Source organism: Zonotrichia albicollis, chromosome 5 (genome assembly GCF_047830755.1).
Source record: "Zonotrichia albicollis isolate bZonAlb1 chromosome 5, bZonAlb1.hap1, whole genome shotgun sequence".
NCBI lineage: Eukaryota > Metazoa > Chordata > Aves > Passeriformes > Passerellidae > Zonotrichia > Zonotrichia albicollis.
The window spans coordinates 33,301,613-33,329,292 of record NC_133823.1 but is presented as its reverse complement, the minus strand read 5'-3'; the positions used below and the strand labels follow the sequence as shown (position 1 = coordinate 33,329,292).

Sequence of the window (27,680 nt, the reverse complement as noted above, 5' to 3'; positions counted from 1 at the left end):
AAAGGCCTGGTCTACCAGTGCACGAGCTGCTTCCACATTGTGAAGTTGTACTTACTGCTTTGAAAATCAATCTCTGTCCAAACAATCTCTTTCCCCTCTGCCTTCTATTAGAAATATAATTAAGCCCTAATCATATGTGATTCAATTTTGTAACTCATTACTGTTTTGGAAATCAAATTACTTTACAAAAAAAGGGTTGAATTTATTTGAAAATAATTTCTACAGTAAAAAATTAAATATGCATAGTTGAAAAATTAGAACTTTTCACCAGATTGGGATGCTGCTCCTACAGTTTTGGAGCTGGGTACTTGGAATTCAAGGCTTATGCATAGAAACAACACACAGACACACTCTTTAACTTGCTGTAAAACATACAATATCAACTTTTTTCCTTTGAGATACAGAATTCTTCTGTGGGGTTGAAACAAGAATCAAAACCAAGTTTCTGCACAAAATAATTTTAGAGTTGGCTTCAAAGTTGCATGGAGACTTTCAGAAGGTTAAGAATACAGCAAGAGATTGCTCTATTTCTGAAATATTAACCTGCCTGAGGAAGAAAAAAAACTGTTCCAGAAACACCATGATGCTATCTGCAGGAGGCACCTTTAAAATACAACCTGAAAGGATGACTATTCATAAAAAGAGTAGTGAAAAGGAGTTAAAATCACACTTATTTCTTATTCAGTACTAAAAATCCTAAAATTATTATGATTTCATTTTGTATGTTAGTCTACTCTACTGGGTACAAATAACAGTATTTTTTTGCTTCAAGGAATAAGAGTTATGCTTGCTTCCCTGATAACTTTGTATTTGGGTGGAAAAATGTCCTCATCACAAGAGTTTAAGAAAAGATGCAGAACTTCCAAATCATCCCCCTTTACAGCTTCACAGTTAACAGAAAGATGCAGAATATACTGCCTCTGCAGAAGACAAAAGGAAAGAATATAGGCTTCTAAAATGATGAGAAAGGAGAGCTGTGTTGGCACCATTCCAGCCACTTGACAGCAAAAGCTGATTCATAAAAGCAGCAATTTGCTTGACCCTGTAGACATATCAACAATGTTTTATGCACCTAAGGGACACCACTGGCAATGCTCTGGTCAGTTACCAGGCTCTGTGCCTTCCAAACACATCCATAGCCTTGAAAATTGCCCTGAGAGATAATAACACAGGAGAAGTTAAGTGTCTCACAGACGTCCCTTTCCTGGATTTAGGAAACAAAGCAGCAGCCTACTACTGCAATTTCTGGATCATAAAAGTAGCCTACCTCTAATTTTCTTCTCTTATAGGAAATGCCAGAGAAAGTTAAAGCAAAACAAAAAGATTTTCAATCTTTTTTCCCCCCACTGACATTGTCAGCTCTCGCTCTCTTAACTAAGCTGCTTTTTCGGATCTGACCTTTTCTTTGCCTTTATTAAAAGAAACTACAGCACCCACAGGGCCCCCAGGTAGTGGCAAGACCTCTATAAGCTACCAGAACAAAACATTTCCCAGTGAAATTTACATAGTAATTGTCCTAGCATGTCAAAGTATTCAATTTACAGCAACAAGCTTCAGTCACACCATGTTTCTGTTCCAATCTAGTCTTGTCAGCTGAGCCTGATTAAGTAGTGATAACTAGTAATTTCTCCTGCTATTTGACAAGGCTGTAAAATTAGCTTGGGTGTGAGCTGATGGCAGGGAAAGTAATCTTTATTTTCACAATGATTCACAGCTGGGAAGCAGGCAGGCATTACTGTGTATGGGCCTCAATAAATGCCACAACCCTTTACTAGAACAAATAAATCTCCTCCAAAACATAAGTAGGATTTTCATGAAAAAAAAGAAAAATAAATTGTACAGTAGAAATTGTTTGTGAAATTGCTATTAAATGCACTATCAACATGTCTTGGGAACTAAAGAGGCAAAGGCCTGTGCTCTATGTAGACTTCCCTCAGCATGGAATTCATCAGAACTGATGGAGCTGAATTAAGGGCTTGTTACTCTATGTCAAATTGCCTCATTTTGGCCTGTCATGTACAGTTTCTTCAGTAGCACTCTCTGTCTCTGAAGAAATCAAAGTCTGAATTTGCCTTGCTTTGTCCTTCAAACCAAAAAGTTCCTCTAACCAAGGGAAGAGCCCAAGAGTCAGATAAACTCTATTGACATAAAGCACGTTTATGTTTACAGAGTTTTGTTTGATGATATAGTGACTTATAAAATCTTCATCACTTATGGAAAGATGTTATAAATTTCAAAAATCATGAATATATTTTAAGAAATTTATCTACGCACCATATGTATTAAATCTACGAGGCTTGGGAAATAATACATGTAGTCATTTTATACTATCTCAAAATTCCTCATTAGCAAGTGCACATAAGAAGGCAACCTAGTACTCTAATTATATTTTAGCTTAAACCTTGCACTTTGTTACCTGGGAATTCAAAAATAACATCAGACCAATTTTTACATACACAAGCAAACACAAACAAAACACCCTCAAAACACTGTGTTATTTCTCTGATCTTCTCTTTAAAAAAATCTAGTTAAAATTCATTAATTCAACCCTAGCATACTTATCTGATTGTCTCTCACAAGTAAGGCCGACCTCAATAAAAAGACCATCAATAAAAAGACCATCAATAACAACCCTCTATTTTGAGTCTAAGGTCATTTTAATGGCTGAAGAAGAAACAGGATTAGAATTCAGGTTTTTGTCACTTCAAAGTGCATTTTAAAGCAAACTACTTCAGGAAAAAACCAACCTGTGACATTCAATTACCCTTTAAATTTCCATTCCTTGTTATCTTATTACCACTTGCCCTTATACTCCAAAGGCACCCCATAGGCTTCTAGGAACCCTCTAAAAGCTCAGCCACTCCTCCCTCCTCAGCCACTTTTGCATCAGTCCCCAGGTACTTCTCTCAATTGCTGTGATATCATACAAAGAGCATTGAGAGGAGCCTCAAACAGAGCTCAGTTCCCACAGCATTCAGGGGTACGCCCCCTCAGGCCCATGGATTTACTATGTCCAATTCGCTTAAGCATAAAATATGTAACTTTCAAAGACAGTCTTTCTGTGATCTACCACATCACCTCTCCTTTTCACTGCAGTGGTCAGGCTTACACCTCTTAACACACCCGTACACAATAAAAGAGATAATGGGCAAGGTAGCCCTAGATCTGACCAGTGTTTGTAATACTGAAATCACAGCTGGTAAACAAGGGAACAAATGCTGTCAAAAAGCTGTTGGGCCTCATGGACCACATGTGCCAACAAGGTCAGTAAATTCTCATGTCTACTACCACATCCTGTGACCAGCACAACCTTCAGAAAATTGGAGCTCAAGAAGCTTACTCACAATCAAATCAGGCAAAATACAAGTTGTTTTTCCATTCCTGCATTGCTGCACATCTGCTGTCTTTTATTAATGAGGTGCAACAGCTAATTGTGTTGCCATTGAGAATGTATTGCCAAGAGCGTACAACCTTACTGAGGCAAGGTGTACTGAGGCTCTTCATAAAACTACTATATTAACAACATATATCATCATGTTCTTTAATCACCTATGAACTTCAAAGATACAAAACCCCAGAATATGCCCCATTCCACACAAATCTTAGCAAAGCTGGATGTACTTTCCAATTTTACTGTTGTACTATTTGACAGTTAAAAGTTCAAGCTTTAACCACCGCCAAATGCTAATAGACTTGGCTATCCCAGATGTACAGAACTGGCTGGAGGGTAAATATTCAGAATTCCTGTCCCCATTAAGTTTAGATTTCACAGTTATGTTTACTCCAGCTTGCTATCTTCTCAGCAGTCTGGTAGGATTTACGGGAGTCTAAGTAACATGCAAGGCATCTAAATACACAAGAACTACTTCTCTCCATGTGAATAAACAGATTATTTCTTTTATAAAATAATTTTCAGTAAACAGAAACAGTCCCATCAAGCTTGGACTCTCCCCACTGGCCTATTTAACACTGCAGCCCATTTCTCAATAAAAGGAGAGTTGAGGAATCATCAATCTTCAGCCATATTTTTGCTGTTGCTGCCCTAAAAAAAAAAAGACACACTGGCACCCAGAAAACACTTGGGTATTATTCCACATTATTTGTTCCTAGCAATACATATCCTGCAGAGAAAGTGATAGCAGGCATGACAGAGACAGAAAGCCACAGGTTTTCTTGGGTATAAAATATTCCTGATCCTGTTTTGAGGAGCTGCACTTCAAATGGGATGCCCTGCAGCAATTGCAGAGAACGATCTGGTCGGGTTTGGAAATGGGGACACTGCCTATCATGTTTTGGACCACGTGACCTTTCACATTATTCAGCAACTACACAAAACAGTTTGAAAAGCACAGTAACAATCTCTACCTTTTCCACTACCCACTGAAAACACACCTTGAGTTTAAGCAGGTTTCTCTGTGGCCAGAAAAATTAAGCTAATACGAGTTATCAGCAATATGAAGCAATGCAATGTGTATGTGTGCCTGAAGACATTTCTGATTCCCCAAAATGAATGAGAACTAGAAAAAGCCTTCTACTATCTTGGTATCTTCTTCACCATATGATCAAAAATTCAACAGATCAACAGAAATAACCAATTACTTCAATAAGATTTATTAAATATTTTTAAGTTCAGCATACTTAAATAGTTAATCTTATTCTTTTTCTTTTTTTTTAGCAAGGCAGGACAACCCAAGCCTGTCTAAGATGATAGACTGCTGAGGGAATTAACTGGAATTTATCTTGCAGCATTGGATTAAAGACAAATTTATGTTTTAGGGACAATATGCACAGGCTAGATTGTGACAAATGCACTGTATTTATAAAAAGAAAGTAACTAAATACAATGCAATAATTAGTTTTTTAGGAGATTCAGATATGTACTACTACCTGCCTATGTACCTAACTATATCCCTTTCCCATGAGTTTAGTAAAACTAGAACTCTTTGCAAGGTATACTAAAACATAGAGATTAAGAACAACTCCAACTCTGTTAACTCTGCAACTACTCTAAAGATACACAAAAATGGAGCCAGTCAAAAAACATACTGCCTGAAGAAATCCCATTACATACTCATTTTAGCCTCTTTTAAAAATACAATCGAGAGCAACCACACTGCATTCAAATGTTTTGAGAGAGAACCATTCAGGCACTCTCTCAGCTTCTCATACTGAAAAGGAGAGTTTCAGTTATGCAGAACCCATGGAATGAAATTTGGTTTCGTTATTAGAAAGAAAGAAAACCTCATTACTGTTCAGGACACAGAAGATGTAACCAGCCCTTAGCTAAACACTCTCATTTCTTTGATTATGAAAATGCATTTCTTCTGAAGGTTGTGAAAAATTTAATGCTCAAGAAAAATGAGCATAGTTCAGACTTCTAAAAAGGAATATTGCTGGGAGTGACAGTGAAGGGCCAGAACTTCACACATCACCAGAAAGACCAGCAGAAAAGTATTGGAAACACTGACTCCAGCCCATACAGGCTAGAAACCAGATATTTATTATAATTAGGTTGGACACTTTTAACATACAACAAGAATGCTAAGAATTTCATTACCCAATGAATTTATCTATGCCCAGGGAAACCTTAAAAGGATGAGATTTCTTGTGATAGATTACTCAGGCAAACTGGGGAATATTTGCACATCTGATCTAAGACTACGAAGACATAAAATCATAGAATAGCTTGAGCTGGAAGGGATTCACAAGGATCAGCAAGGCCCTGCACAGGAATCACTCCAAGAATCGCACCATTTGTCTTAGAGCATTTTCCAAACATTTCTTGAAGTCTGTCAGGCTTGGTGCTGTGACCACTTTCCTGGGGAGCCTGATCCAGTGCCTGATCTCCCTCTGAGTAAAAAACACCTTTGATCTAATATCTGACCTAAACCTCCCCTGACGCAGCTTCATGCCACTGTTTAGGGTCCTGCCACTGGTTACCACAGAAGAGAGAACAACACCTGCCCAGCTTTTTGCCTCCCGAGGCAGACTGCAATGAGGTCTCCACTCTGTCTCCTCCAGGCTGAACAAACCAAGTGACCTCAGCCACATCTCATACAATTTTACCTTTACATCCTTCATCTTCATGATACTGCTCTGGATGCTCTCCAGTAGCTTTTTTATGCTTCTTACATGGTGGTACTGTGCACAGGACTCCAAGTGAGGCTGCACCAGCACAGAGAAGGACAATCCCCTCCCTTGCCTGGCTTGCAATGCTGTGCTTGATGCACTCCACGATATGGTTATCAGCAATTAATCTACAAATTTTAGATAAAAGGAGACCTGTTTTGAAATTAAAATATACAAACATACAAAGCAAAGTATTTTAATTATAAAGCTTGCAAATGTATTGGTATCAGGAACTAACTTGAATTTCTTCAGTCAATAATGAAAAGCTTAAGAAATTGATTTCCAGTATAAAAAGACTTAGGAGCTTGAAACAGGATAGGTCACGAAATTTACATTCACTGTTCAGACTAGATGATTGCAATCCTTCCCCCAAGTCTCATTAAAATCACATTTAGAACACTATTCCAAATGCGAGTCAGATTCAGTTTTATTTGTTTGAAAAGCTGGTATGAATAGCAGAATATTTGATAATATGGAGAAGATAAGAATTAATTTCATTTGGTACATTCACTATTAGAATAAGTAGCATTTCTCTACCTACAATAGAAAATAATACTGCCAACTTTTTCCCTAGCATTTGCAGGTTTGTTATATTCTAGACTACACAAAGCAGTTGAAAACAGAAGTGAATGAAAATAAGAAAACTTCTTGTGGGTTTTGAAATATTTCTTATATTGGTATAGAATTTCTAACCCCTAAATATCAATTCCATTGCTTTCTCTCAATACTACCCTAAACTCAATGTTAGCTTTGGGTGACCAGAACTCTTATTTTCACTAAATCAGTCCTGAAACCAAATAAACTAAGGTGATAAGCCTGTTTCAGATTGTTATTTAGAATTAGAGGGGGAAAAGAAGAAGTTGTTTTCTGTGATTGCTTCTTTGGTTAAACTTAAAGACATGGGTGATGGTGGGCAGAGAACAGAAAATTAGCTCATGTAGCTTGGCACCCACTGTGCCAAGGCTTTCACACAAGAGTGGAACAGAAACAAGACATCAAACGCCACTCAGAAATGGAAAAAAACATTATTTGAGCACAGCTATGAGAGACAGAAAAAAGCATAGGAGATATTAGAAGGATGCAATAAAAACATATTAAAGATGCAGGAAAGGTCAAGTCAGCCTTAGAATAGAAGTTAAATGTTTCACTACACAATTTTTTTACAGTACATGCATTTTGCTGCCTTAAAAAGGAAAGAAGAATCAATCATAGCATCTTGCTGAAGCGTTATAAATATCACAGGAAAAACAAAAGAGTATTATTAAACACATTTGAAAACTTGAATTTCTGAGAGCTCAATTATCTAAGCATTTGTTTGGTTCCACCCATCCCCCTGCAGAAGGCGTTATTTGCAGATCCTAAGCCCAAATTCCCAAGAAACTCAGAAAAAAAAAGTTTATTTGGATTAAAAAGAACAGTTTTTTTCTGCTGTCTTTGCATACTTCCCAGAAAATCAAACACTTGTAAGTGGTTCTTCAAGTTTCTTTGGTTTGACTTTGGAATATAATATTTTTGAAGTTATTTCAGAAGAATGTAGAAACTACTGCAGCTGCTGTGTCAATTTAAGTAAGTTTTTATTCAAATTACAGGATTTACCACTCAGTTTTGTTGCATTTGAAGGCTAATTTTTTGGATTTTCTCTACTAAGGGCAATAAAACCATTCTATTTGGTTCTATAAAACATATCAGAGACAGTATTTTCAGGAAATACATCTTCAGCAGAAGATAACCATTTTCCCTGTGTAAATGGCATACACTAAATAGAGACAGAGGGTCAGAACCTAAAGTTTACAATACTAGCATCTCCCATAAATTTCCATAGGATGACAGCTAAAGGCCTCAAAGCAGTTAGAAGGTCCACAAAGCCAAACCTTTTAAAATGTTCAAAAGATGGCCAAACTAGACCTGCCTGCAATACCACACCTGATTTGTCTGCTATAATGTTATTGAGGAGAACCCTTTTCTAAAAACAGAAATTACATAGTTTTCCATTAGTTTGTCTGAAAGCAACTCTATTAGTGCCACAGTTTAGCCCCAGCCTCTAGCACAGACAACATACAAATTCATTAAGAAATTTAACTGTACCCCAGCCAAACCCAGCACAATGTCATGTGACACAATGTGAACTATTTTGCATTTCATACACCCTTCTGAAGAGAGGAGACACTTCCTACAATGCAGGGCAGTTTGAGACTGGCCATACTTAACACACAGCAGCCAAGAGATTTGCTTGTTTCTAACAGTAGGTCAGAAAGCACTGTCAGACTTCTGTGACTCTTGGAAGTTCAAGAAATACACTTGCTTCAAGGTATGGCCATCAAAAGTATTGAGCCCAGCTTTGTCACCTTAATTAGGACACTACTTAGTAGGCAATTATAGCACAAGAACATTTTTTCTCTTTATCTTTAGATGGTAAGTGATACAGTCAATTAACTAATGGGCTACTTGTACTATGTGTTTAACATGAGGAAGGTTAGAAGGCCATGACTCCAGTCAGTTAAGTCAGGACACCACTAAAACAGCCACCACACGAGATTTTACTGAATGTCACAGGAACCTGGCTGAATTGGAACATGGAAACCATGCAGGGACCTCAAGCTTCCCAAATGGGATGCTTAGGAGCAAGTCAGAAAAAGACTTGTGCTGGGGAAAAGAGGGCAGTCTGGTGTGGCACTGACTTGTTCCTAACACATCACTTCTGACAACACATTGCTTCTGGGGACACGCATGGAAATGTCACGGACTGCAAGGACAGCAGCAGGTGAGAAAAAAGTTGCCAGAAGACCAATTTACAAAAGCACAAGGGGATGACAAACCTGACAGCTTCCTTTTGTGTCTAGTCATTATCCTCTGCAGTTTTGCTAACAGAGGAGGTTGCTTGATGAACACATTAATTATAGTAACAATGTAATCTACCACAGCTTCAATGCTATACAGCTGTACATTTGAACTCAAACTTCTTGGAAGCACTCTTTATATCATTTCAGCTAATTTGTCAATGCAGAAAGTAAAGAATGTATATAAAACATACAGCTTGTTATAAAAATATATTTCTTTTTACTTAATCCTATGCAAACAATCCTAATATAGTGTTTATAAATTAAGAAATAGTTCTTTTTCTCAAAACAATGCAACAATTAAATTACGCAATTAACAATCAAAATTAAATTAGAGCCATCTCTAAAAAAAGATTAATTCCTCTGCTATGCATTTCTTTTTTTAAACTCTTACTATGCAAATATTATATAGTTTTAATTCTTTGAAAAAGACAGTTGCACATTCAGCATAAAAATGTGCTAGCTGCCATGATGTTTCTCTTCTACCTGCACTGAGAACTTCTGTAAAGCCGTGCAGTTCAGCTCTGTTCTCTGACAACTCTTCCTACCAAAATAAGTTAAGAAGTGGAACAATATCTTAACATGGATCTTTGTATAATAAAGAGAATTGTATCTGCAGGAAAATACAAACATAGTCATGGAGACAACTAGTTTTGTCTCACCTTTCTCCCGTACACTAGTTGCATAACATCCAATTAAAAGAGTGGGAAAATACCAGCTAAGGAGACAATCAAATCAGCTGCCTCTTCAGAGCTTCAGAATGACTCTAGAGGACAAGAACCTGGAGCCTACAATGGCAATGGTGCCCCTTTCCCTGTCACAGATAGGGAGTTCTACTCTTTGTATAAAGGAGCCAAAAATTAAGCAACATGAAAAGCAACTCAGGTTTGCTGTATGACGATTTTAACTCAGTGGTTATTTTCCAGAATAATTTTCATCCCATTTCTCTGTGTTATATTAATGCTTTAGGGAATAATACCACCATGTGTCCTCAAATTCTGCCTGCTCATCATGCATGTTCTTTTTTTTACACAATTCTACACAGCATAAATCAGCTGATGTATCAGCACTCAGCAGCTATTGCATTGCTTTAACTTTTGATGTAACAAAACAGAAGAAAGACTCTGCAATCACCACCAAAAATGATATAAAAGTTGTCACTCAGCTCCCCAGCCCAAAGATCTGCAGCTATTAGCCAAATGAGAACATGAGAAATTATGTGAATCCTTTTTATCCCAATTCACTACACAGAAATTTAATAAAAATCATTCTGTAATGAAAATAGGCCTTTTATATTCTTAATGTGTAACTAATCAGATGAGAAGTCATTTTAAAAGACAGAGCACATGATTTAACAACAGTGGTAAATTTTCCAGTTCCTATAAAATGAAATTATTGGTTTGTGTTGACTGGTTATGCTTTACCTTTCTGGAAAATATATTTAGAGATACACAAAGATAAAATTTTAAAAATTAAATAGTCCAGTAAACAGTTTACATACTTGGGATGTCGGATGTCTGGCAGGGACCGTTCCAGTGCTATGTTGTTGCTAACAAATATGTTGAAGCCATTTTCCCTGTAAGCAGAATCATCATGGTCTTCCTCTGTAAGAGGGTAGGGTTTCCCATGTTCACCTTTCCCTGTAACAAAACAAAACAATTTTTTACCTCAAGTGGACAGCAAAAAATGTACTACAAAGACAAAAAGAAGTTACACTGAACTTCAATTAGTACACTGTGCCTGGAACACCTCAAATAAATCTCTTGCAATGTCTTTAGCAATACCCCTGTTACTTTCAATACAAAACCAGAAAGCAGGTACTAAAAAGATTCAAAAGCCCCTCTGATGTCACACAATTAATCTAACTTTCCTCTACTCAGACACACAATCAGGTTAAAGCCATTTTATATAGAAAAAAAATTCAATAGTAAATTAAGATAAGACCATTCTTTTCCATAACAAAATTATGCACAAATGGATCAATTGCAGTGATATGCCCTTTGGTTACTATGAGGAACCTGGTTACTGAGTTATTTTACATTACAGCACACCTAACACCAATTCATGTTTTCAGAATGTAACTTCAGCACTGAAGTTTAGGGTGTCCAGACTTCCAGAAGAAACTATAAGGAAACCAGATGTTTTGCTCCAGGCTCCTTGAACACCCTTGCACTCCTAGGGACAAGACAGATGTACTCAGTGTTTCTAACAGCACAGCACAGAAACTGGTCACACTTTGTGCTTCCTCAAAGAAATTATCTGCTTTTTCCCTAGTAAAGCACAGAATTTTTAGCCCAGCTTTTTATTCCCAAGTTAGTTCTCATCATCAGTCACTTGGCTTGCTTAGTACCTACCTCAGGCTACTATACCTCTACCTCTTCCAGCAAGAGAGCGGAGAACCAAAAAAAAAAGGAAGCAGTTCAAAGAAAATCAGAAAATAAAAGCCTTCAAGTCTTCTCAACTACTTTTATTCTTCCCATTCTTGCAGAGGATGTACTCTTCAGAGTTTCAAAACCCTTCAAGCCTACACAGGTTCTCAAGAACATATGCTTTCCTTTACATCTCATTGATCAGTTTATAACCTCTCTGTCCATCTACCACCAGGCTCCCTCTTAAGAAAATACTCCTTTTACCTGGGCTCTTAAAAAGAAATTAATCAGTTGGATTCAATAAGTTATCAAGGGCATGTGATCCTCAGCTAATCAGGAGCAGCTACAGGAGTGGATGAAGAGGAAAGCAACCAGAGGCTGAGCAACATCCAGTGGTATTCTTAAAGCCCATAAGGCTCTGTTAGTGCCCCTATTTCACACTGCACTAGCAAAAGACATTAAAAACACAGAATATGCAATTAAAGGTTTTGTAGTGACTAAATTTTAGATTTTTTCCAGCTAAAATTTTATTTTTTTTATTCTAAAATTTGTGCATATATTTACAACTTCATTTAAATTCTTAATGAAAACAATTACTGTTACTTAAAAGGGGGGGGAGAATTAATTCTTATCAGGAAACCCTTTCTCTTTATGCTATTTCATTACTAATAGGTATCTTGTAATTTTTATCCCCAAATGCATGCAACGCACTAACATAACCCAAAATCTGAGACCAAGCTTCTATGTGACTCTTTATGATTTCATACTAATAATGGGGAGGAACTATGATTCTATAAAAGTAGCTAATGAGTCAAATTCAATGGCATAATTGTATCAAATATGATTCATAATAAAGTAACACTAAGCTAATGTCATTCAACCAAAGACAAAAATTTTAGCCCCTCTCTTTCAGCATATATTCTACATAAACCAAAAGTGAATATTTTACCTGGCTATCAATAAGAGTTCTATCCAGGTAGTTATTAATATTGTGAACATTCTGAAATAAATTACCTGTATGATTAAAACATACTATTGCAAATAATTTTTTACTATAAAATTTTCTGTATATTCCAGCTCTTCACCCTGTGTGAAGAGAGGTGGATTCTTGCTTTGCTTTTCTTAAATAAGGGCATTTGGCTCCTCAGCAGATGAGTATTTGTCCTAAAAGTTTTCTTCATAATGTCCCTTGCCAGTGAAACTGAAGGCAAGCATTCTTAAAACAGTTTTCCATTCTTCCCCATCAAATAAGAAGCAATATCACTGTGTATAAGCCAAAAGTATAGATATCATGGTTGTTATCTAGAGCAACTCAGGAATGGGCAGAATATTCCCCTACCATGCTGTGTAAGTATTTGCCCAAATTGCTTTTGCTCTTATGCAGTAGAGTTCAGCTATAAAGTGCACTAGAAGGTGCAAAGCATTACTCTGTCCCAACAAAAGTCCTTTAGCAAAATACTCATGTATAGCAAAAACAGAGGCTTATGCATTTTTTAAAATGTCATGACTATTTCTCCCAGCTTTTTGTTTGCCTGCTCTCTCACCCTGCAGTTCCTCCTGTTTAACTAGGGATCCATTAGCTAGGAGAGCCATCTATCAGATCCAGCTGCAAGCAGTTTGCTAATTTCTCTGGTAAAAAGCTTTGGTAAAAAGAGACCATTCCTTATGAAGCACCTTGGAAGGAGAGAAATAGAGAGCTGAGAAGATAAGCAGTAAAAAAATCAGTACAACTTTTGGTGACCATTAGGCTTGAAGGATTCCCTTTGTAGAGAAAAGTGCCATGCATGAGCTACCCAGCATTAAAAAAAAAATCATAAGCACAGAAAACTCTCCTGTCACTGATTCACCTTCCTAGATGTCTGACAGTAATTTCCATCACTGCACAGTGGTTTGGAGGTGGACCTATATGCCAGGATAAAAAGGGGAAATTTCACAATGCAAGAAGAGTAAAATTATGGTGAAAAGGACCCTGATTAGGTATAATTTTAAGTATAATTACTGGCTACAGTAGACTGCTTTAAATCTATTGATAGACAAATGTAAGCCCTCTTATACTGTCTCTTCTGTCTGAAGGCAAAACAGCAATACAGAAAGTGCAACAAGGCTATAAAATATTGTAGGAACTGAGAGTAAAAAACCCAATGGTGAGTTTTTTGCCCCTTTACATCCAAAAGGGAACTCATCCAAATGTGACAAATAAAACCAACCCAGCACTAACACTTGATACTAAATCTCTGAGGCTGGATTACAATTGCAAAGTAAAAATAACCTCATAAACTAAGGAGAATCAGAAGTTTTAGTTCAGGATTTTTGATTTGTCAAGGAAGGGAGAAACCCAATAGCACAAGAATGACATATAGATTCAAACCAGGCCCAAAAATCCCATCAAATGCTCCACTGCATGGGAAGCTCACAGCAATGTTTAATTCATACAGTGCTGTCTTACCTTTGTGATTACAGGATTATTAGTCTGATTTTTTAATTTCACTAATCAATGTAATCAAGTGTGAAAATATGCTAGGTTTTCCTCTTAAGGCACTGTGATGGTTTTGGAGTTAACATCTCTACATTGCTTAGTACTGTGTTATTTTAAGGGTTCTAATACACCATCTTAAAATGATTCTCCATAGGTACTCACATAAAAAAAAAAGGATAAAGTAAGATATTGAAGGCATCAAGATAAAGTACTGGCTTGGCTAAGTATTAGAGACTCTACAAGGGTTTTTTAGCCCTACTGAGGGATGTTACAGTCTCCTAGGAAACCATACACTGTATACCCAGCCCTAAAAATGCTCAGTTCTATGCTTGACAACTTGTGATAACTGATAGCTCAAGGACACCTCAGTTAGGCACCTCCTGCTCATATATAATGCAGATACAGCAGGAGGATAATTAGCCCTCTTGTTCAACAGATGGTTCAAAGGGAAGATGATTAAGGTGAAACAAGAAAAAAAAAGCATTCTGTATAGTCAGTACAAAAATCTAATTGCAGAATAATGGGTCTGGATCAGCCACATTGGTATAGTTGTCAGGTACTATAATTATAAAGGGAACAGAGATGTTGTTGGCAAAATAGATCAACAGTAAATCAGTTTGAAAATGCAACAGGAGTGCTGCATATTCAATATGCAATAGATAGGAGACCTTACTTAAAACTATAAACAACAAATCAAGTGACAACAGGTTCTCATTTCAGGGACTTTTGGGTTTTCTTTTGGGGTTTTGTTTTTATAATTCAGATGAACTTCATTCATAATTCAGCAGGCATGGTAAGAAAATGGCTTTGCCATATAAGTTTAATAAGTTAAGCAACTGCTTGACATCTTAACACAGGAAACCAAGTGGATAAAGAACATAAGCCATTCACTGTCTGTGGGGAAGAACTGTGTACAAATCTGAATTATTTACTGTTTATACTCACTGCTATTAGTTTACTCAGGCATGACTACCCAGCCATACTAAGTCAAGACTATGATTCACAAAAGTATTTAAGCACAGCCTTTAATTCAAGCATCCTTTAGCCCTAAAACAGTAGCAGGGAATAAGAATTCTCCATGTGCTAAATGTTTTAGTATACATAAAGATTTTATTTTAATATGTAAACCTATAAATAATTAAGTCTTCTTACTTGGAGTGCATTTCATTATTTTGGATAAGTTAAGTCTGCCATTCTTTCAAATATATATTAGGAATTATCTCCAAATATTCCACTGAGAATCTATCACAGTTTGGCTGTGCTCATCACACATAGACTCCAAGCTCATGCTCTCTCATGGAAGTTTTCACAGTGAGAACAGATGTTTAATCTTGTCCTAGAGCAATCTTTCAATACAGAAATGAAGTCCCCTGAGGAGAGAGTGACTGTGTTTCTTAGCAAAGGTAGACAGAGAAACACGAATTCCAAATGAATGCAGTCACACCTCAGTCTCAAAGAATGAGTGTGAAAGTAAAATTGGAAATAAAGATCAGCAACAGAATAAAAACACTTAAGTCAGAGATCTTACATCACTTTGACATATGAATTTTCATTAAAAAACTCCTTTTTGTTCCATGATATGGCAACTGACCAAGCCAGAGGGCAAAAACCCTGTTTAAAGAAATCTGTGGTATTTTACATAATTTCTGAAATTTTCATAGTGCACAGTTGCCTATAAGTCTCCCATCTTTCACTGCAGAGATTGACTTCACATTATTTAGATAAGTAAAACAGATTAGCAACTCAAACTGCCAGCACATTCTGCTTTTTTGGAAGTGAATTTCCATTTAAGTACTATGAAAAATAATTGTGTTCCTTATTTTTCCTTTCCTCACGGACAGGAGGGCAGGGTGCAGAAATGGCCTTCTCCTTTCATATTAGGAAAGGAGTTGCTTGCTTTGAGCAAATGCCTTTTGTGGTTTTTCACATTTATGTTAATTTCCAATAAAATGGATGAAATTTTTCATTTAATAAATGCATGAATGATCTTCGACAATTTGTTACTGAGACAGAAAATTAAAACTGCATTTCTCACATTAATTTCCTTCATATCAACTGAAACTACCCAGCTTGCAAAAAATGTGTAGGTGTATATTTACATGTACATAAAATGGCTTTTCAGATTGAAAGTAAAGAAAATTTTTTTTAACTGTATGAATAGTAAAACAATGGACTAGGCAATCCAGGGAACATATATAGGCATGCAAGAAATGACAACATGCCTCAGAAAGATGATTGATACAGCTCTGGTCATCTATTAAGATGGATTACAACCTTAAATTTCTATAAATGCTATGAGAAATAGGAGGAGAACTGACTAAAGGTTCCCTCAGAGTCAATAAAAATTGCATCAGAAACTGAAGTATATTTATTTCAAGTTTATTCTACTTTTCCTAAACTTCTCAGAGTATCTCACTCAGTTGTACATTTTTATTACCCAAATTCATATTATAGGGAAAGGAATTAAATTGATTTTACATCAATGGAAATAGGATCAAAAGTATCTTTCAAAAATATTTTATCACTACCTTGTAGCAGCTTAAAAAGGCACTACAGTAAGACTTACAACATTTCTAATTATTTATTACATAACTGTCAAAGTCTGAGGCAATATAAAAAGCTTTTTCTTAGCATTACAGAAGTTATCAAATCTTACGCAGAAACCCTGTCAAGGAAATCCTGGATAATGAATTTTCAAGCAAGAATAAATGATTTCTTTATAAATATATAATAGAATTTATTACAGGTTCAATATCAAACTACTACAGAAAACAGTCAAAAATTCACTCAGTTTTCTGTGAGAAAGCATTTAAGTCCCCAGTATTTAATCTATGTTCAGATGACAGTAGTACATAGAGATTTTCTTTTCCAAGGATCACGCTGTCCTTGCTGAGTGGTATAGAGATGTTATCGGGAGCAAGTACGAGGCTTTGTGCTCTCTGGATTGCTGCTACAGTAATATGATGTCAGCAGGAGAAACATGAACTAAATTCCTTCTCTCTTCAGCAACAGTTTTATACAAATAGCACAGGTTGGCAGAAAAAGGGAGAAAAATCATATAACTTTAAATTTTGTCATCTGACTGCCTGCTTACATCCAGAACTAAATGCTGAGCAATCAAACCACAAGAACAAAAGTCCAAGAAAACCTTCAATCAATCAAACAAAAAACCAACAGAGAAGAACACGCTCCCTAAAAAAATTTAGAAGAGTACATTCAAATTGTAGTGTAGTTGGATCTTTGTAGTATTATTTGCTTATCATTCACATGAGATAAAAATTAAAGGAACCTTTTTTTTAAAGGACTCATTTTGTGTTACAAACACAAAATGAAATCCCTACTTATAGTAGTGAGGTGTTCTGCCATTCCTCAACCCAGAGTGGGTAGGAAGTAGGTAAAGGAAGAGCATTTCCAGGGGAGGAAATGAGAGGCACAAATAGAAACCTCTCAGATGAACTTATTTTACACATGCTTGAGAAGCATTTTTATAAAAAAGAACGTCCAAGTGGAAAAAAAGTAAATTACAGCTTTGTAACTGTATTAAATATAATTTCCAGATTTCCACAGACTTAACAGGCCTAGGCCAGCTCTTCATGGTATGATGTGGGTCCAACTGCAAGGAAGAAATGCGACAACATTTTTTTTTTAGGACTTCATGAAGCCGCAGAAGCCTATTACCAATGTTCAGTACACATCAAGGACATGCTAGCATTTCATGTGCATCTTTTTAAAGTGGAAACAAGAGAAAATTATATGAAATGACAGTGGGTTGGGCTGAGCAGCACAAAAATGAGGAGCAGTAGTGGCAGTGAGCAGAAGAATGAACGAATGCACCAAGTGGAGCAAGCAACAGCAACATCTGGCAGAGTGTCAAAACCCCCAGGTCACAGCACAAAGCTCTGGAAACTTCAGCTGGGGCTTGCTGCCTCACAGGACTCCACAGTTCCCACGAGTAAGGCAGGCTTTGGCTCAGGAATGGGGAAAAATCAGCTGGCCCAGCTGCTGCCTTGACAAAGCGGATTGAAAAATTATTATTGTTATAACTTTAGGAATTAGTTCTTACATGTTACCTGTTTATCTGTAATAAAATATTGTTTGCTGAGTTAATTAATTTGCAAGAATAAAAACCTTAAATAAAATCAACAATTAATTAATAAAATTAATCTCAGTGCTCTTGAGATTAATTCTTGCAGGTATCTAGGCATTTTACTAGATATCACTTTAAATGCAACCTGGTCTTTACTGTAGGAAGTGGTGCCCTAGTAAAAAAAGTGAATTAAACAGGTAACCATTAGAAAAAGCCAACTCTATATCTTTCAAATAACCAATATTAAATTATTTATACAGAAACAAGAAACTGTGGTTTATCTTAAACATGTGCATTTTTTCAATCAGTAATTTTCAATTAATTAATCAATAATTAATTTCTAAATCTTACAGCCTGTGCTTTATGGAGTATTAAAGTATCCCTCCCCTTTTTCATTCATTTGAAACATTAAAAATGCAGCCTCTAAATTTCCAACATCGTCATTTCAGAGTAAAATTACAGTGTGTGTGTGTCTGAGGGAAGCGATTGCTTTAAAATATATCATGAGGTAAATCAGTGAGATTCTTTTGTTTTAGCAGAATGACTGCATAAGAACCCTGAAAAGTCAACTGTTCAACGGGCTTGAATAAAAATTTCACAAAAAAAAAGCAATATAATTTTTCTTAAAATTTATGGCCTTTAAAACTTGCTGCAAGTACTACAATGGCTTGCTGAGTGGAAAGACTCATTCTAACCCCTCATTTCCACTTCAATAAATCTAGCAAAAATAAAAGAAAAAAACCAGACTGCATTACTTGGTTTGTCCAGTGTGTTTAGAATGCCACAGTGTACAATGCAAGATAAGCAGCAACACATGCTGTTTTGATATGAGTTGCTCTATCACTGCAGCAGAGAAGCAATATCCTCCGTAGTATTCTGCAGGCTGAGCTGAATCTAATCATAACTCTGTAGCCAAGGGAAGCACAGTACATCTTCTATTTAGTCTAACTACTTATCACCAAATGCCACAGCCACCAGAATTTTTTTTTTCATTTAACATTAGACTGGCTGTAGACCATTAATCAGAGCCAAACACTGAATGAGCAAGCATGTGAGAAACAGAATTCAACCATAAAAAAGGCTTCACAGTTTCAGTTAGTAACTGAAGGACCTGCTAGGATAAAACGAATCTACTATGGAACATGACCTGAAAAAAATCTACTAATAATGGTAAGGTGTTTGTTTCTATACTTAAATGAATTAATTCATTTTAGTATAGAATGTGTCAAGAATGGCCTTCTAATAGTCTCTAATACCAGAAGTCTTACTAATTAATGTGTATGGTCAAACTGATACTCTGAAAAAGCTCAAACTAAAATGTTCATAACAGGATTAGATACAGGAACCAAACAGATCCACAAAATTAATGCAAAATTACAGTTGCACAGATAGTGTTTCAGGAAACCCCAAAATACAAAATGATAGGGTCACAGCAGCTGTAATTAACACAAGAGTTAACCCTGCGCCTCTATTTTTCTTCATTATAAGACATATTATTACCTTGTGATGTTTACCATATAATATCACAGCAAAAAAAATAGGATGTTCCATGGAACAAATTTCTGAATATGGAATTTTTCTTTTTTTTTTTTTTTTCATTAATTCAAACTAAACTAGCCCCAGAAACTGGCTTTCTGGCTGCCACATGAAGATGGAATAACCTGTAAAAAATGAGTGTGAGTAACACTGCAGTCACTCTTGTACATGAAGCATGAGGATGTATGTCCTCCAGAGAACACATGAGATGTCACAACTCCCAGTAAATTTGGATTTAACCTGCAGGGCCTCTACAAAAAAATCTTGAAACAAAACAAACCATGAACAGCCACAAAAAAACCAGCAACAACAAATACATAAATATGCATACATATATATATATATATATATATATATATAAAATAACCATTCTTACATATGGAGATAGTAAACATTCACAGTTAAAGTTTGAGGCAGACCCAAGAAGCAGAACTAAGCCATCTGATTCCCCACATGGTGACTCAGTGACAAGGACAACCTTATTCCTTCTGTACATTTGAGAAGAATGCCAATAAGCAAGCAGCGTTTGCAAGTTTCTCAGGTAGTACAGAAATGGTTTATTGCTTTTTCAGGTCTGTTCAGATTTATACATTATAAGCTGAGTAAGCAAATAAGTACTCAGGAAAATGTAAAAAACAGGCACCCCTACAAATTCAGAGATGTAAGAATTACCATCAAGGCAAGCAATACAAAACCCAGATGAACAACTGAAACAAGTAATGTCAAGTTCTTGGGACTGGCCTGCCTAAGTCCTTCTGCTTTACTTAGAAGAAAATGCATTTTGTTCTGTCACACCCAAAATGGCACTTTGAATCTCAGTGTCCTCCTTTTTTTCATGTTTTCTTTTGGCAAATCAGACACATTACTCTTGTGAAAGCTTTCAATACTACATGTACTGCTCCATATTCACTATCACTGCACTTCCCAGACACTGCCCTTCCTTGTTCTTATAAAAGATACTAATGCTGCAATCGTTAGTGTTGCCTTTTATCACTCATTTTTAAATGCATGGTTTTTAAAGTGGTCTAAAATGCATTTTTTATTTTGAAGAGCCTTTCAACTGACTGACATTCCTGTGGTAAGGAGAGCTAAAGTTAATGCTTAACCTGTTCTGAGCTCAGCACAGCTCTCCACAGCCCTTCTCCTCCCTTCTCATCGATTCACATCTTTCTGAATAGTACAAGTCTAATAAATTCCAACTATTTTTCAAATGCCTGACACAAATTTGAGCAAATTTCCTGTACTAAAGTCAACTGAACTTTTCAGTCAATATATGCTGTAGAATCATGCATATGATCTGAACAAATTTTCAACTAATTAGTTTAAAATATTTTCTATTCAAAAGGACAACTCATCATATACAGAACACAACTAAACATTCATCCCATGGCCGCATTTATGCACAATTCATTTGCAACCCAATATGTCCATTGGGAACTTTTCTGAAAAAGTTAACTTATTGAAAATTGATGTCTGGATTCAGCCAAAAGTATTTTCTGATTCTTTTAAAAAAATTGTTGATACCTGGGTTAAGAGAAACAAACAAACAAAAAATTTTGGAAGCCAAAATTTTTTAATCATAGTATTTTTTTTCCAAATCTTATGTTAATTATAGAACTTGACAAAAATTAATAAAGGGTAGACATTCAAGTTAAAAATTTTGGTTTTGAGCCAAAACAATACTTTCTAATTTTATCACAGATAGAAAAAAGGGTCAAGTACTAGCCCAAAGGCTCACATGTACACAGCTCAAAATTTCAGGTGTATATAAAGAAAGTCCCTAAAAATTTCTTTCTTACTGAGAAAATTAAAAAAAAAAAGTTAAATGCCATTATGCAGATTTATGATGTATTTATGCAGCACACAACACTCTGAATTCTCCTTATGGCTGTATGATCAAGAGCCCCTCAATAAATCCATTTTTTGAGGAGAAAAATCTTTAGCAACCATGTTAAGAGAGCAAGAATTCACAGCCCTCCATAACCATAGGTAACAGAGGAATAGAATGTACATCAGAGACCTCCTTTAATTGTAGGTTTTGTTTCAGATGCATTACCAGAAATTACACCATTAAATTTGTCAGGTATATTTAAAACTAGAAAAGCAGAAAGAAAAAAAATCACCACACCTCACATTTTCCACAGAGGAAAAAACCCACTTTGTTTGTCTATTCTCTTGCTATTCATTCATCTCTGCATGTCATGTGATTTAACTTAGAGAAACTGTTTCTGCATATATTTAAAATTTATTTTTCCTGTACTTGCTTAAATAGTAAACCAACACCTTTACAATAGTGAGAGAAATTACAACAAAGGACTTGAACTGGATTAGGAACTGATGTTCTACTGTGTTGATTTTATCCTGGCTGGATGCCAGGTGCTCACCAAAGCCACTCCATCATTCCCCTCCTCAGCTGGACAGGGGAGACAAAATATAATAAAAGGCTTGTGGGTTGAGATAAGGGCAGGGAGAGATCAATCACTAACTGCTCTCATGGGTAAAACAGACTCAGATTGGAGAAAAATTATCTTATTGCCAAGAAATGCTCAGGGTCTCAAAACTTCTATGTATGACTTCAGCTGTGTCCAAAAAAGAAGAAAAAAGGTGAAAACATTTTCTTACATTTTCTTACACCATTTCTTACAGTTTTTAAAAAGTTGTTGATTGTATAAACCGGGGGAGGGGGGGGAAGTCATTTCAATACCAGGCTGAAGTGGCAGTATGTTAGTAACTTGCTTAACTTACTCATTAACAGCAGCTAATTAAAATGCCAGCCCTCCAGAACTTTAACTACTCAAAGCTTTCACTCTTTTTGTGAGGCACAGGAAGTTTGGATTTCTTTACAGTACAACCATTTTAGTGAAAGCTGGGAACAAAGTACACTGGAAAAAAAATGCAAATAATCTAACGTTATTAGTTTAGAGGCTTCTTTTTTTGTGTGTGACAATATTAGAAATAGATGGTTCTCTCAATGAAGAAATCCTTAAAGTATTCAAGATTTGGGAGGACAACAGAATCAGTATCCTTTTAGGAAGTCTGCAAGTTGCCCTCTGTTCCTTCCCCACTTTACATACCAGTACTCACTGTATTTCACATCAGTCTCATCATTTGTAAACTGGCAAGAAAGAAAGAAAACGCAAGAAGCAAGCAAAACTAACCTCATATACATTCATAGTGGTTTCCAAAACAATCACAAGGTATCCAATTTCTTAGCATGTAAAAGAGAAGTAATGGTCAGGGTAACCTGAAATTACTTCAGCTGTCTTTTAAAAATATAAAAATGTTAACCATTTAAAGAGAAACTTCAAGAGAAAGACTGTTTCCATGTTTTAAGAATACCTATATTGAAACTTAAATATGCATCTTGACTTTTTTTTAAAGCTGAGCATTTTTCCACTGAAACTCCCAGCAAGTTTTACTATTTAAATTTCAACATCACCTGCAGAACTTTTAATCAAGATTGCCTAAAAATAACTAAAGAAGTTTAGTTCTACCTTGCAGTCAGCAGAACTGTCACACAGGTTTGCAGATGTCACTCCTAGAAATGTGGTTTCTTTTTTCTACCTTCTTTATATTAAGAGGAGGACAGATTTCCCTAGACAACATCTCACTGCAAGCATGCAGGGCAGACAACTTTATGTTACACAATCCCATCCAAAAGGTAGCTCTGTTCCTTGAGAAGCAGTGATTATAGGGCATAATTTGATGAGCTAGTGTCTCTAAAGCAAATTATAGCAAAACAATCATACATCTCTGCCTTTTCACATATATTCACTGGATGTCAGACAAATGGTTTCACCAGTCCAATAATTTTCCTCTAATTTTCCTCTGTCAGCTTATTTAATGAAAACAGGAAGGAAAAGAAAGAAAGTCACCTTACACATATTTCAGTCATAAACTGTATTGAAATAACTATTCTAGACTTTTGTACTTGCAGGCTTAATTCATATCCTCAAAAGAAAGAAAGAAGCTATGACAGGAACATAGGCACTATTTATTAGGTTGGTTTGGCTTTTTTTCTTTCAGGAATCCCAAGCATCTTGACTTCTTGAAGACCAAAAGGCTAAAAACAAAATTCCAAAAATGTTTTTGTGAATGTAACCACGTCTACTTCTCTGTATTTGAGTTTTCACAGCAAACTAAGCAACGGTTCTTTGTTCCACTGAATCAAGCAATAATTGCCATGAACTGACAAACTTGATCATTTTTACACCCATCACAAGAGTTAATAGAATCAATTTAGATGGTCTGTAGAGCTCTCCTCATCTTTCTACACAGACAGGTCTACCCTGAAGATCTCTAAGCTGTTTGGTTGTTCCTAACTCTCTCTGCAAATGAGCCCTATGTTTTTCAAGACTAGGCAGATAAAAATCCCTTCTCCAGAATTACTACAAAACTTCTCTTTAAAAAAACAACCAAACATAAAACCAAACCAGCCAAGTATCTACATGGAACTCCTACTAAATATTACTTAGGTAGCCCTGAAAATGTTTAAGTACAAAGAGAAAGATGCCTAACGGCCAAAAAATGAACCATCATTCTAGAACCATCATTTGGCATTCTCAAATGCCAAATTAAAAGGTCCATTTTAGCTGATAGGCCCTCTCATACCCTCCCTCCCAAAAAAACCCCAAACACAAAATTTATCAAGTCATGTTTCCTTTTTTTTTAAGACAGCAACTCTGTTAAATCCCCAAGTATTATCCATTAAATACATTAACCAGTATCACCTCCTGAGCACTAATACTGATTTAAGTCCCTGAAGACAGGTCTTCACTGCTATACAGAGCAGGAAATACTGTTTTTGGACTATCAGAAGCAGATGGCATCTGCTGCTTCTTTTCTTTAAATTGTATATTTGTTTTGGCTTGTTTCTTTCTAAAATTGTGTGAGCACTCAGATCAACATTCAAATACAATAGGAGAAGGTACTAGAGAGTAAACTTTGGTTTGTTAAGGATTTGAAACCACATATCCCCACACAGATAAAAATACAGCAAAAGACAACAACCTAGTAACTTTAATAATTTTTCTAGGACAGCACTTCTTGAATTCTGGATACTAGTTTCATTCAAGAACACGAATCACTGATACAGTGAGAGGCAATAGATAGTTCTTGCCAAGTTTCTGGAAATACAATTTTCTTCCTGCCAATCATGGTAAAAATCAACATGCCAAGTCCCAGCACAGAAAAGCATGCAGAAGATAATTTTCAGTGTTCTAAATAACAGGAGTCATATTATCAACTCTGCTTCACTCTCTTTGGTCACCCTGGTAGGTCTTAAAACTTAGCTTTCCAATTACATTTAAATGGTTTAACTGAGTTTCCAAAGTGTGTGTGTGGCAGGGGGCAGGGACAGGGAAGAACAGGGAAAGAACCACATTTACTTCAACCACAAAAAGGGCCTCATATCTGGCCAAGGCAACAGAGACTTTGTGCTTTAAAATAGAAGCTTGGCTCTGACTTACAGCTTCCTATAAACTGTTTTTATTCAGAGATTTAAGTGGCAAGAGTTAATTCTATCACGTACACAGTTTTCTGACAGCGGCAAATTCTATGCAACTGCAGCCTTATACTTCCCAGCTTCTTCTGCAATGTAACTGCTGTAAGTTGTAACTTGAGATCCAGCGAAAATGTGCGCCCAAGCTACTGCTTAAATAATACTGTGATATGCCATTTCACTAACTGGGGACGTCAGTCTATAATCACCCACAGAAAACCTTAAGGCCTTGTGACAAAAACCAAAACACCAAACTGCATTTCCTAGCTATCAGGGTTTAAACTTTTAAAGAAGGCTCTACTGAAAAAAAACCCCATTTTTCTTTCCAAATCAGTATTTTAGAGTATAATAGTTTTATCATGCTTGGCACCCAGCTAAAGGCTGATCTCACTGTTTTCAACAGGACATCCAGACCATTAAGAGTGGTAGAATCAGATCACAGTCTGCAGCACTTTATTTATGGAGCAAATGCATTTTAATATGTGAAGCACTTTATGTAACTGCAGAAGATTGCATCCATCTTTCATACTATACATCCTTTATGTGCTGTCTCCTTGACAAGCCATGATTAACATTACTGTTCAGAATTTTTTAATCATGTTAGACTTGCATTAAGATAAACTGACCAACATTTTTCTCTTTTACAAACAATACATCGTAAACTGCATGAAGCATATTCATGATTAATGCTATGAACAATTAAGTTATGGCTGTTTATTGAAACCTTGGCTACCACTACAGTTCCAATTATACTGCAAATTCTCAAATTCTTTCTAAAGGAATTGCAAGTTCAAAGACCTAAATTAAATCTAGTAAACTTGTTTAATATATAATGCTGAAAAAAATCCAGCGCATAATTCCATATGAAATATGGGATAAGTAAATCAGTATTTTAGTATACATTTATTTTCTTGCACAAATTTTATTACATGTATCTATGTAAGTATCACAGAGCTAATTTTTTCATACCAAATAGGAAATTGCAATTGATGTTGCTTTCTGTATCATTCTGCCTCATATCTTCTAGAAACACTCTGGAACTAGGCCTGAAAAGTTCTTTAGAATTTAAGAATGGGCACTATTCAAAATTTTTATACTGATTAACCAAATATTTGAGAAGAAGTGATGGAAAAGGATCATCAGTGCACAATTTAAGTGACACTGAAGTCATAATTCAGCTTTTCCCGACCCGTTATTGCTGTACGAAGGTGCTCATGTCTTTTGCCTTCTGACATTCTATGCCAAGAATACAGAGCTCCAATCTATTTCTACTGTCATCCCAAACATGTACAGGTCACTTATTTTTCAACATCTCTGCTTAGCTTGTTTATAAAACTAATCTGTAAGAATGTTTGTTGAACTATAGAACATACTGTCTGTTTGTTTATAGAACTAATCTCTATGAAAGGCCTGCACTGAGGCATGGAAAGGTCAAGATCTTTAAAATCCTCTTTTCCCAGTCAAGGTAACATTTTGAAGAAGCAGAAAGGTAAAGACAATACTGAATACAGGAAAGAATTACAACCTTCATTCCTTCCCTCCCCACAAAGCTTCCACATGCTATTCAAATGTACAAATAGGAGGAACAAAGACTGCAAATGGCTCAGTAACTGGTGGAATAGACACGAGCTTTCTAAATAGACGAGAGTACTTTCTAAAAGGTTTTTTCCTTCGAGATCTTATAAGCAGACAAGCCAAAATGGCTCAACAGTCAAACATAAAAATATTGACAGCCACTTACTCTATTCCTTAGCGCATTCCTTTTGACGAAAAAGGTTTTTATTTATATTAACATAGCTTCTTATATATTACATTCCCTCAGAAATTAGTTTATTACACTAAATTTTCAGTCCACCTCATAGAATGTAATCATTTCAGTATACACATGCAATCAGACAAAAATACCTCCAAAGCATTATAAAGGAAAAAATCAAAGACTGTATTTAAAGAATAAAAACTGAAAACAAAACTCACTTGCAGTTTATAGTCTAAGTACATCTTATCAGCTATTAATATCACTGATAGAATTGATTGCATGCTTTCAGGAATAAAACCCTATTTTTTTTCCCTTTTGCTCTTTAATCTGTTACTCTTTTGTAGCACCTTACATTGGAAAAATTATCACGAGTAGTTAGAAACAAATTGTCATGATCAGAAACAGCACCATATTTGAACATAAACATTCAATCTGCACTTCTTTAAAAGCCCAGGAATCACACATATGAATCCCTCCTCTTGCCTGAGAAGAGCTGCAATTCATCATTACTGCTACTACTCATAATTGATGATAAAGATGAGAATTTCTTGAGCGAAACAGATGAAATAACTTTCAGAAATGGAGGAACCATGACATAGACTGATTCTTGAGGACTTTCATTCTCACTACCCAGGACATAAAGATAGAAGTGAAACTAACATCATGTCTTCTCATGGATGCTTCTGAATACCTTAGGCTTTCATGTCTCTCTCCTGTGACTCTCATCCCTCATGGGAGCACTGAGGGATCTCAGACCCCTAGTTCTGCACAGAAACCACGGAAAACCAGACCTATCAGACACAGCAGCTTCCATGACCCTGAAATGATATCTTGGTGGCAATGTCCCTAGAGTCCTCCCTATACAACTGAAGTAGGGAAGTCCCTGATAAAACAAAGAAATGTCAACTACAGTAACAGATTCATGGCAAAGCTCAGCACGCAGGATCTTTGCCCTCTGTAGAGACACAGTAGATTCCCAGTGCCCTGATC

At 36.1% G+C, this 27,680-nt stretch overlaps 1 protein-coding gene across 3 annotated transcripts in view; it reads right to left on the bottom strand.

Moving 5' to 3' along the window:
* GALNTL6 (polypeptide N-acetylgalactosaminyltransferase like 6) overlaps positions 1-27,680 on the bottom strand; it is a 434,479-nt gene that overhangs the window by 244,627 nt on the left and 162,172 nt on the right. For all 3 annotated transcript variants that reach the window (XM_005483801.4, XM_074541294.1, XM_074541295.1), the window contains exon 3: positions 10,468-10,606. In XM_005483801.4, the coding sequence (XP_005483858.2) occupies positions 10,468-10,606 (139 nt within the window). The remainder of the gene's footprint in view (positions 1-10,467; positions 10,607-27,680) is intronic.